This window comes from Epinephelus moara, chromosome 14 (genome assembly GCF_006386435.1).
Source record: "Epinephelus moara isolate mb chromosome 14, YSFRI_EMoa_1.0, whole genome shotgun sequence".
In the NCBI taxonomy this organism is placed as follows: domain Eukaryota; kingdom Metazoa; phylum Chordata; class Actinopteri; order Perciformes; family Serranidae; genus Epinephelus; species Epinephelus moara.
This window is the reverse complement of record NC_065519.1, coordinates 27,155,470-27,168,019: the sequence shown is the minus strand read 5'-3', so window position 1 is coordinate 27,168,019 and position 12,550 is coordinate 27,155,470. Positions and strand designations below refer to the sequence as shown.

Below are 12,550 nucleotides of genomic sequence, written 5' to 3'. Positions count from 1 at the left end.
GCAGTTTGATGTAGGAACTATTTTCTTTCTACCGAAATACACCTGCCAACTGTATCTCCGCACACAAGGAAGCATGCATCCTCCACTAGCTCACCTACAACCCCTGAGTTAGCTAACACTATATCTCAGCTGAAGAGGCCGCCATTGATGTTTACATCTCGCACTGTCACAAGGTTCTCGTTCACAAGTAGATACCCACTTTCTTCTGTGCGGCGATACAATGCGCAAGTGTAGCTTGGTGGAAAGAAAGTAGTTCCTACATGAATTTGCTCACAACAAAGTTTGCTGATTATCTTGTATAATCGGGTCATGATTTCTGAACAGAGACATCACTGTTGATTTTTCTGGCGTTTTGAGCACCACAAGCCAAGTGCCATCCAGTTCCATTATATTGGAGAGGCTGCAGACACCTCTGTGGCCAATATCTCCAACACGTGTGATATTCAACAACCAAAACAATGTAGACTGATAAACAGCGCTACAGGTAAGAGGAAAAATATGTATTTTTGATTTGGGGTTAAATGCCCCCCAAAAAAATTAAACTCATGTTTATAGTACTTTGTTGGACTCACTAGAATTAGTCTTTTAAAGATTTACTTCTAAAATATGTCCATCACTGCTCATTATGTCAGACATTTCTACTTTCTGCAGGTTTTAATCCATGCTGTCGTCTTGCTTTTAAAACCCAGTGACAGCAGAGGTGAGTTTGCTGAGATACTGTAGTCCCTTCTTGCAGAGAAGAGGTTGCACTATTGGAGGCCTTAAGTCAGGGTTTACGGGCAACACTCTGAGTTAATAAGCTGCATCCTACAGTTGAATCAAAATCCTCACTTGTTTACAAGACGGGGTTTATGCCAAAAAAAATTCATGTTCCGACATCTTGTGACAAATGCAGAAAGCCTCTTAGAAACAACTTATCCCCCTCTTAAAGCTAACAACAAGCGTGGATGGTGGCATATTAACACGAACACTTTAAATCTGCCTCCTCTATTTAACCCTGTTTAACCTTGGATGCTAGCTGTTAGAATGAGACTTTAAGAATTAGAAATACTTGACACCTCTATTAATGCAGATGAGACATTTATGAATTATTTACTGTCACCACACTCTTGTTTAAAGACTGTTTAATTGGAGAAGTGGTTACCGCGACGGCTCTGTTGGTAGAGGTCTCCGGTGGGAAGTGTGATCAGGAGAGAAGTGTGTGTGTGAAATTGACTGGGTACACACATATGCAGGTTTTGGGGGTTGACAACGTGTGTAGAATTCTGTGAAGGTCTTAATGAAAGTCGGAGTGCTTAGTGGACATGAGGGCTCCTCTGATGGAAATCAATGCAGTCTTTTGTGGCAGAGAGAGAGCAGCCAATTCCAGGGCCTCAGCTGCCTGATATGGTGCTGGCAGACTTTGACGAGCATTTAATGACGCGTCACTGAGCCGGACAGGTAATCAATTTATTTAGGCAGTAATGTATGTATCCCAAGGTAAATCTTTAATTAAGGGGCAAAAAGAAGAGGACAATTGTGATGCAGAAGGCCAAGGAGTATGAAAATGCAACAGCATAAATGGGCGGCTTCCTCATTTCCCCTTTAATTAGCTGTAATGGCTTGATACTCCAGCTGTGTTTTGTCACATTTCCATACGCCTTTTGTTAAGTTTGATCTTCTCACCCCAGCAAATCATAAGCATACATATTAAAAACATCTCTTTAACCTGCAAACATTTCAGAATCAACCCAATGCCAGAAGACCACAGCAGTTGCCAGCTTTTGCTTAGACCTACAGATACACCACCTGTACACTTCCCCTCCCACACTTTTTCACGGGTAATTGGCTTCATTTCTGGATCATTGCACTAGCGTGAAACAAAGCCCACAAGCACCACATACATCATGTATAGCACTGTCCCCTCCAAAGGCTTCCTCTACTACCTTGCAAGCTGTCCTATATGTCTCGCCCTTGCGCTTCAGTGCCCCATATTTGTACGGATTTTGCAGGAACCATCCACTTCAGTTTCACTAAGACAAAATATATGTTGACATGGACGTTTGAGTGGTTGAGAGTCAAACAGAGACAGGCTGAGAGAGATGTACGGCATGTCCGTGTACAGTCATGTTTAAGTGACAGGTTGAGTCAAGCCTCATTGATTAATCCACTAAGCATTTGAAGGATTTCACAGTGTGGGTGGGACGGAATTAGACTGTTCACTGAGCTGAGTTAACTCTCGGCTGTAGTGGTGGATTGCACATGGGCAACTGGCTGTGTGCACAAGAGTATATGTGTTTGTTATGCACATATTTGTGTGGTGGATAGGGTTGCCAAAAGTAATGTTTTCCATGAGTACATCTTAAACAACATTATCACAGCAAGGAATTTTAATTGGCACCAAATAGAAAAAACAGACGGATAAATTATTAAAGACACAAGGGAAAACAAATCTTTATATATAGTTGTGTTGGCATGCTACCTTTTGACATTAAGCATTAAAAAAAGTTGAATTAAAGATGCACCTGTCCTGATATATTAAACTTTCCTCATAATGAGCTCAGATTCACTCACCTGCTACGCTTTTATTAAATTGTCACAACACACCCAACGAGCTGTGATCTGATTACTAAATTAGGATTCATCTGTGGAAACAAAAATCTGACACACCAGTCTCCTTATTATTTCTAATTGACAAACTAAATTCTCTACTATTATAGGAAATTCCATTAATATTATTTTTTGGTTTGTTGGAGCTCAAACTGTAGCACTTAGTTGGCCACTCATAAGATTTCAATAGGCAGAGAAGATCTGGCTCAGCTTTGCATATTCATATTCGACTTTCGCCAGGAAAACTTTAATATTTGGAATCGGTTTGTGAAAGCAAACTTGGATCAGATTAGGGCTTTATTTTACATCACATTCATTTCCACAGTCAACGAAGAGCGTCAAACCATCACAAAAGAAACTCAGCCAAAATAAGAAGACTTCTCTTAATTGCACATTGTACATTCATGTAGAAAATTAAATAGAATGGCATTTACAGCCATTCAACAGTAGCCTGCACAATAGTACTGATTTGTCAGATTAAAAAGTGCATAACTGCCTCTAACTCATTGTGCACTCATCATTATGTGTATAGATGCAAAGTTGTGTTAGCTGTGTTATACATATTTCCCTCCCCATGGTTTGTTGTTTGTAGTCAAATGAAAGACATCAACAGACTTTCCAAAAACGAAGTCAGCAGTGAGACCCGTCAAATTCACTCTCCCAGGGTTTGTTATATGTTCAATTCATATCACTGTGCTAAACATCAAGGTTACTTTGGTTTAAAGGTCCATTCACCCACCTGCACAGTTTGTGTACAAATATTGGCAAGAATTCAACTGCAGTTACTGCCAATTTGTTTTTATGCCTCCACCTGGTGACATCCATACCCAGAGGTATCATGTGTTTAGGATGTCCGTATGTCTGTGTATAAATCCCATAATCGTGGACACACAATATCTCAAAAATTCCTTGAGGGAATTTCCTAGAATTTGGCACAAACGTCCACTTGGACTCAAGGATGAGCTGATTAGATTTTGGTGCTTAAATGTCACTGTGACCTTATAAAACACATTTTTGGCCATAACTCAGGAATTCAAACTCTAGTTATGACAAATTTTACAAAAATGTCTAATATGATAAAATGATGAAGTGATATCCAAAAGGTCAAAGGTTAGCTTCACTGTGACATCATAATGTTCAGCAAAACACTTTTCTGACCATTACTCAACACTGTAACTCAGGAATAGAAAGGGAGACATTTGATTAGACACTGAATTGGTGACACTAATCTTGTGTGTCTACCTTGAAACTGTGATGATTGTATAAATCTTCTATTCTGAAGGCTTGAAGGCATCTAAGTTTAGAATCTGAAGCTTCTTTGCAGCAACATCATGTCTGAAGTATTGTTTACTGTCATGGCTACAGATATGTCTGGACAGGCATGGATGGAAACTAAAGTTTGACTGGTTGGCAGAGGTGTACATCCTCAAGGTTTCATTTGACTCTTTGTTTGTCAACAGTTAGAATTCATCACAAAATGACAAATCCAATTTAAATGCAAATCTATCTTTTGTTCTTTCACCGTGTTGGAGTTGTACTCGGCAAAGCAAGGTAACATAGACGTCCTCCTTTCCATCAGCATCCTCCAGCTCTTTCTGGGCCTTCTGATGTGTTTCCAGGCCAGCCAAGATACAGTAGGCTATAAATTCCCTCCAGCATGTTCTAGGTCTGCCCTGGTGTCTCCTCCCCAGTTGCAGAAGTCCAAAAATAGCATCTCCAGAAGACACATCCTGCTGAGACACCTAAACCACCCTAACTGGCTCCTTTTAAATGCAAAGTTGGTTCTTTTCTGAGCTCCCTTTAGATGTCTGATCTCCTCATCCTGTGAGGGTGAGCTAATGCACCCTGTCAGAGGCTCATTTTGACCACTTGTATTGACAGTTTAATTATTTCATTCAGTGAGTGATGTTTGGGACATAGATTGACTGGTAGCCTAAATAAAGACCTTCATGTTGAGGCTCATGTCTGCCTCAGGCCTTTTTGACCTGGTTATATCAGATGCCACTCCTGTGATATCCACTCCTGTGATACCCACTCAGCCAGCCAGCTTTTCCAGCCCCAGCTGTCAGTCAGTCAGTCAGTCAGTCAGTCAGTCAGTCAGAAAGCTAGCCACCTCTCACAACAACCAGTCCCCCCAGTGGATTTTCAGTTGATGTGAAAGCTCTTCAGCCAATCAGCAGCTACAGCTATCAGGCAGCCGACCAGCCGGTCAGCTCTAGCAGCAGCCTGCCAGCTCATGTAGTATCTCACCAGCCAGCCAGTTCCCCCTGCAGCGACAGCTGTTGACCCTTAATCAGGCATTCTGTATGGGCCAGTGTCCGCTCCTCTTGCCTCGCCATCAATGGGGAAAAGAAGCATGTGGTCATGTCCACCTTTTGAGAGGAGAAAGGCTCATCCAGGCTTATCAGCCTCATTTCAAGAAGTCACACTGAAAGCAGCTCAGTTTTAGGCTGAGAAAGGAACTACTCAGCACTATAAGTCATTTCATTAATTTTATTGTGGTTCAGTTGTACCAGTTGCCAATTATTGATATTTGCCTCTTGACCCTGTAATAAACCCTTTATTTTGTTCCTGTCATTATAGCCGCAATGCAACTGCACAGACAGGACGATTGGATGTTTCATTATCCACTCTTGTTGACTTGTAAATAATATGACTTCACAGTAAAACAGACAAATGTGCTTGACCCCTCTTCAATCTTGCCCACATGGCTTTTTTCTCAGACATTCAGATCATATTCATATGCTGCTCAGGTAGTCTCATTTCCTGAGTTGGGAGTTTGTTTTTCCGACTTTGGTGTGTTCATGAGCTTTAAGGTACAGTGTGGAAACAAAATGGATGCCTCAAAGAAGACGTGTTGTCTTTTATTGCTCAGAGTTAAAGTTAAAAAACACATTTAGAAAAGTTGAAACTTTAAATTACAAAGTGATTGTGCACCAGTGCATTCTGCAGAACTACTTAAATATCGATTTACCTAAAAAAAAAAGACATAAAATATGTAAATTAATTAAAATTTCATTGTCGTAAAATGGAACATTTACTTTCGTCCGCCATGTTTCTGCATTTGGTAACTCGTGTGCCAAAAGTTTTGCCAATTTTCTGAGTTGTTGTTCGGACTTGAGTGGACGTCCACGTGAATTTCCCAGTCTGAAACTCATTTTTCCGATTATTGTGACACCACTTGAATGCAGGGTATGATTCAGAGGCCAAGTTGCACAAGGCTCTAAACATACAGGTCACTGAGCTGACGGTTGACGGCTAACGGTAGTAACGGCGCAAAATATGCTAATAACAGCGACCGTGCTGACAGAACTCGCGGTGTTAACCGTGGCGGACCCCCGAGTGTGGGTGCTTCACTTTTGCGGCGACGTCGTGGGTAGGGATGGGAATTGATAGGATTTTATCGATATCAATGCCATTATCGATTCTGCTTATCGATCCGATTCTTTATCGATTCCCTTATCGATTCCTCCTGTGAATTAATGATATCACCTCATGTTGTTTGTAACCCAATACATCTGCTTTCAGAACGTTTTATTATGGTCCTTAAAGCCATGGTCTAGTTTAGAAAGACGATGAGAAAGATTTCAAAAAAAGCACCCCCCACACACATACACACACACACACACACACCCTCCCTCTGTGCTCCATGATCCCTCCCTTCTGAGCTCGTGTCCCTCTCCCCTCGGAGCCTCCTAACGACACACCTCCTCCCGCATAGAAATGTTTCGACGCCGTCTAACTGTTAACCACACAAAAAACTAATGGCAGCTTTCACAGTCATAAGCCAGCATTGGCATACAGTTATCTTTGTCACAACAGCCACAATGAGTTGTATTTAATGTTACTCCTAGCTGGTGATATAGAGATAAATCCTGGCCCACAGCCTGAGTGTGTCAACACCACACAGCTAGTGCAGCTAACTCAGGTGAGCCAGCTAACGCAGCTAGCCCAGCATATTATAACAACAAATAGCGTGCAAATCAACTCAACTGCCCTCATCTTACCATCCTTGTTGTTCCCATGAAATCCGACAACAGGAGCGGTAACCACCGTGTGAGTGCAGTGCAGAGCGGCTACCGTTAGCTAGCAAGCGGGATACAGCTTGGAGCCGATGCAGCAACATGCACGCGCCACCGTCTACCACGACAATAAATAGAGAAACTCGGATTTCAGCACACCCAGAGGTAGCTAATTCTTTGCTCAGGAAGCCATTACTCCATTTTATATTTAACATTACATAGCAAATTGTTATTAGTTGCTATGTGCTGCAAATGCTGTGTAATGTTTCAACTCCAAGCTGTAAACGTCGTGATGTAAACTCATTTTACATCACAGTTGTCTAATATCAGAAGCAGACAGCCATCGCTTTTAAAAGGTAAAAGGACTTATGTTTAAACATGTCACTTATGCTTGTTACTAACTCACATTTCTCTTCTCATCGAGTACTGAACATTTTAAGCATTAATAGTGTAGGACTGACATGTACCAGTTGTGCAGGTGGACACTTTATCATGCATAAAGGCTTACTTATAGTATTGCATATCTCAGGGGGAAAGTCAGCAGAAGAGACTCAATCTAAGTCCTTAGATTATAACACTATTATCTCTTATTTATGACAATACTCAGCTTTTGCCACAAATGCAGCTTTTGTCTAACATAATTCAGACAATGGAGACGGTCCTTAAATAAAAATAAGAGCCATCTTCAGGTCATCTGCTGTATGTCAGTGGAAGTCAAACTAATGAAGAACAAACCATGAATAGTGTGTGCCTTCTTTGGCTAAAACCAAAGTGTGCTCTGTTCATTGCCATGAAAGGCAGCGTTTACGATTAATCGCTCTTTAAGGCTCATTTAAAATGACTGCAGGATTTATGTAGGAGCCTCCTTCCCAAGCAGTGGTGTATTGGTCTGTGACTGTGTACTAATTATCCATGGACTAAGGACAAAGTGAGAAAGATGGTGCACGTGTGTGTGTGTGTGTGTGTGTGTGTGTGTGTGTGATGGCAGTGTGGGGGCACAGAAGAATAAGAGAAAGTTGTTGCATCTACTTTACAGTAACAGACTTCTGTTCGATCTTGCAATAATTACTCTGAGTTTAGAAGGTGAGGACAGAGTCAAACAAAATCGGGCAAACTTGTCCTCGGGTAATTATGCAGCCTATCGATATCCAATAACCAATTCATATGGGTCCTTGGAGTTTTTTTTTTTTTTTTAACTATAAATCAAGTTCATTGTGTCACTGCTTGAGTTTTCCTGCTATTAATCTGCAGTACCAATACTGTGGATGCTTTATTGATTTAGAAATACTGAAAGTTGATAATGTTTTATCTTAACTTTTGAGCAATAAGGTGAAACGTAACATTTTAAAATTATAAAGCAGGTGGAGCCATGAGTGAGTTGGGCTATCAAATTAATGGGATCTCAGCATGGATGCCCAATTAATGGCAACCATTCAGCCCAAATAAACACAGCAAGGAGTAATTGCTTATTCATTGAATGCCTTAACATTTTAATAGCAACATGTGCTCTGAAAGTTAAAATGTGGATTTGTTGTCTTTGCAGGTGAGCCATTGGCTGGTAGACCTGCTGGCATTCCTAGAGGGTACTGGAGCTTCTCCTGGGTAGCAGAGGACGACTTGAGCTTTCCCAACGACTCCGTGCCCATGTCAGGTGAGTTGGACATTGTCAGCCCCCCTCAGACAGACGGACAGGTTAAGGCGCCTCTGTCCTCCAAACATCCTCTGCTCCCAATTGGCCATGACACCTGGCATCAGCTCTCCATCAGCACACATAAACATCTCTGTCCCGCCTGCCCTCTAACATAAGTCCTGGCACCATCACAAAACTGGGTTTCTGTTGATCAGCCTTTTTCTGATGCACTCAAGGACCCAGATAAATAAAACTTCCAGTTACAATTACAGACAGATCTTGAACCTGCCACAGCACATACAGAATTAGTCAGAATCAATTTCGACAGGGAATCGGGCTGGTTACAATGGTGAAAGTAATAAAATACATCAGCAATACAATATTACTATTTCCTGTTTTCTTTACACACATATGCACAAATTTATCCACCTTTACCCACTCTCTGAAGTCAGTAGTATTTAGTGTGTGTACTATGGGCCTACTGCACATCAAGTGTGTCATGGAATGATCCAGTATGTGATGCTAGAGACGTAGTTATTAAAATAATGTTGTTAAGGGAAGATTGTGGGTTTTTTTAATATAGAGCTACGCCATTGTAAAGCATAATGAAAAAATGAAGAAAACTGAAAAACAAAAAGAAGTGCCAGATCACAATGAGGGCAAAAGGAAAACAGGGTAAAAAAAATTCCTACATGTAATGTGTAATGTCATATCAAATTTAATGTAGTCGTAGCACAAAACTGATCCTGAGACATAAAAATATGATGTAAAAATGGAAGAAACACAATGACAACAAAGGCATGCATAAGTCTTTGAAGCGGATTAGATTTTGGATTAATTTAAATATCCATAATGCTTTAATTTAAAAAACCTAAAAAGATTCTTTTGAAGAGGCAATGTAAAATTGTGGCAAAGTTTGGCCACTTTATTTGATAGTCATTTGAAATAATAAAAGTTTTCCTTTCAAATAATCCAGGCATTAAGAGCACATTTTTTTCAAGTGTTGAAAAAATATATCATTCAGTCCTCTGAAACTGTAAGAAACATAAGAACAGATATTGCATATTCAATCAACTCTGAAAACCAAACAAAGTGAGAGACTTTGGGGAGATAATACATTAATCCTCTATAACTAAAAGTTAAGTGAGGTGTGGAATTCAGCAGTTTCCTATAGAGGATAACATCATGGATCCACTGTTATTTAAAATTACAATATTCAGGGTTTACCGGCTTTAAATATGCATCCTGACGTTTAAAATCCTTGTCAGCATCAAAGCATTGTCCCTTTGATGTTCATCATACACACTGTTACACACAGAAAACTAAGTCTAAAAGCCACAATCATGCTAATAACAGCCCCGCTATGGGATTATACTGGCTGTTCACTCACAGTTCACTAATCTGAGTTGACTGTCAGCTGCTGGTGCAGCCATATGTCACAGAGTCAGTCACAAGCACTTTACTGCAGTTAGTAAAACAAATATTTTGTTACTGCTTTTGCTCAGCTTGTAAAAAAATAAATAAATAAATAAATAATAATAATAGAATAATCTGTGCATAATAATAAGATGCAGCTTCGTGTATCTGCAGTTTCACATTCAATTTTCGTTGTGTGCACAGAATTCATATTACTGATAGTTTTAACTTTGAAATTAGGATTCTGCGAAAGGATTCTGAGGGTTTTTATGCATCTCATTCACAAGGATCATTTTCTTTGGTACCGGCTTTAATCAGCCATATTTTGCAAGACGGATTTAAGTGGATAGTTGAGCTGCAACAATCAAAGCTGTAGAAAGTAACTTTGTAAAAAATAACTTTTTCATATTTGTTATCTCACTATATATTTACACAGTCCTTAAGAAAAAAAAAAAAAAAGAAAAAAAAAATCATATTTCTGTGCCTACTCTATAGCCTCGTAGCACATGTAATGGTCTTATTGCACATGAACAAAAACAACCAATCAGAGACGAGGAGTATCTAAAGCAGCTGTCAGTCATGTCAAACACGGCCGTGAACTGCTGTCAAACTGTCAAACCAGGCAGCACTGATCAGCTATAAATCAATATTCTGTGACTGCATTGCCTGTTTCTCACCTCAGATGTACCAGGTGCCAGTTCACCTCCTGGGCACTGCCGAGGTGCCCTTGAGCAAGGCACCGAACCCCCCAACTGCTCTGAGTGCCCGTCATGGGCAGCCCCACTCTGACATCTCTCCACTTAGTGCATGTATAGGTCCTGTTTGTGTGTGTGTGTAATTGACAACAGAGTGAAAAAATTGAATTAAATTAAAATATTTAATATTTGATCAGCGCTGCCTAGTTTGACAGTTTGACCACAGGTCACGAGCAGTGATTGACAGCTGCATCAGCTCTTACGGGTGGTTTTTGGTGTGCCACGGTCAGTTCTAGCAAATGCCAGCAGAGGCAATAGGAAGAGGACGAGGGACATGATTTTTTCACAAACTATCAGTCTCATTTCCCACTTCTCAAAACTGTAGTTTTAATCAATTCGTTGTCAGCTATGAAGTCAGTCAGCAACTAATTTGATAACCAATTAGAGTAATTATTATCTGCTTTTTTACCTCTCCATGACAATAAACTGCATATCTTTGGGTTGTGGACAAAACAGAAGGTTTGAGGATGTCATCTTGGGCCGTGGAAAACCCTGAGCAACATTCTTCACTATTTTTGGACATTTTATAGACCAAACAAATAATCGATTAATTGAGAAAGTAATCTGCTGATTAATTTGTTGCAGTTTTAGTAGATAGGGAGTATTAACCAGCGTTGGAAGAACTACTCAGATCTTTTAGTCAAGTAAAAGTTTCAAACTGTAAAAAATACTCTGTTAGCTCCCCTTCAGACAGTGTTACTTCCTGTTAAACAATTTACTGTATGTTTTTTTCTTAAACAGAGTTCTCTCTCTAATATCTGTTTTGTATTACTGTGAAAACATCAGCAAATTTCCTCTTCAAACAAGCCATCTCGTTACACAATACATACGTTTTTCCTATTGTCTAAGACAGTCCAGAAATATTAGTAAACATGAACAACTCTCACAAATCTGAAAATTAGAGTGCAAAAACCAAAATTTGTGGTGTCATAAAGTGTAAAGTCTGAAGCTGCTCCATAGACAAGAGTTGGTGAAGATGTTCTAGATGACACTGAGAGCGCCCAGGGAAATGTTCTGAGTATATGTCTCAGAACAGAGGACACTATAATAGAATCAAGCTCCTATGAGTTTAAAAAGAAAACAGAAAGTCTGTTTGTTTACAAAATCAGGCTCCCATTCAATGTCTGTGCAGCAGCTCCAGACTCTATACCCTATGGCATTACAAGTTTGAGACTTCTCTAGTTTCTGACTAGGGCTGGGAGATGTAACGACTATGTATGATATATCAATACTAGTCCATAGCCATTGAGTGCACAGTTGCCCATGTACAGTTTCACATAGATTGACCGTGTCAGTGAGTAGAAAAATGTGGGACAGACAGAAAGACTGACGGACACACTGACAGTTTCCGTGATTATGTACAGCATACCATACCATGACTTAGTCATACCAAAAATAATAATAAAAAAAAACAACATTCGGCCTCAGGGGGAGCCATAGCGATCGGTTGCATTTTAGCCATTTTTAAGCATTTTTCTGTTGTTATAGCGCCACCCAGTTGCCAATTAGAGTTAAATTTCTCCGGTCATCTTGAGGCGTCCTGTTCTACATATCTACGAAGTTTAGTAAAAATCGATTTGGCGGTCAGGCCTAGATAAGAAATTAGCTCTCTAGCGCTCCCATTTTGTTTGATTGGGTCAATAATGGAGGGGTCCCCTCAGATTATGTGTGGTCATATGCCTACAAAGTAGGGATGGGCAAACGATCAAAATTCATTATTCGATCATCAAAAAAATCAACGATCAATTATCGATTAATTGATAAGCGAGTATTTCAAAAGAGAGAAAATAAAAGAGTGCAGTGCAGACTGTCGCCGCAAGAGAGCGCAACTGCCCCAGTTTTGAGCTTCAACCGCCCAGGCCAAAGAGGAAGAATGGCGCGCCCGGGTGTTTACAACCGTTGCCAGCCAGAGTTACAGGCTTCAGTTTTCAGTAAAACCTCCGTCTTTCAATGGCGTAGTGTTTTCAGAGGCCTCAAGGGAAGCCGCCGAGAGCGATGAGAGCCTCCGTCTGTTTCTGATTTTTTGCCTGGCATAGGTCCGGCGGGGGTCTCGTAGGCCTGTCGAGCCGCCGTGCTTGCTGGGCAGAAGGGTCTCGTTGGCACGGCGACTCGCCGGGCGGGGGGTCTTGTTGGCACGG

General features: G+C 40.6%; 1 protein-coding gene across 1 annotated transcript in view; it reads left to right on the top strand.

Moving 5' to 3' along the window:
• The window catches only part of alk (ALK receptor tyrosine kinase), a 491,937-nt gene that overhangs the window by 183,308 nt on the left and 296,079 nt on the right, over positions 1 to 12,550 (top strand). Inside the window, exon 2 of the mRNA XM_050061749.1 lies at positions 8,155 to 8,262. Within this exon, the coding sequence (XP_049917706.1) occupies positions 8,155 to 8,262 (108 nt within the window). The remainder of the gene's footprint in view (positions 1 to 8,154; positions 8,263 to 12,550) is intronic.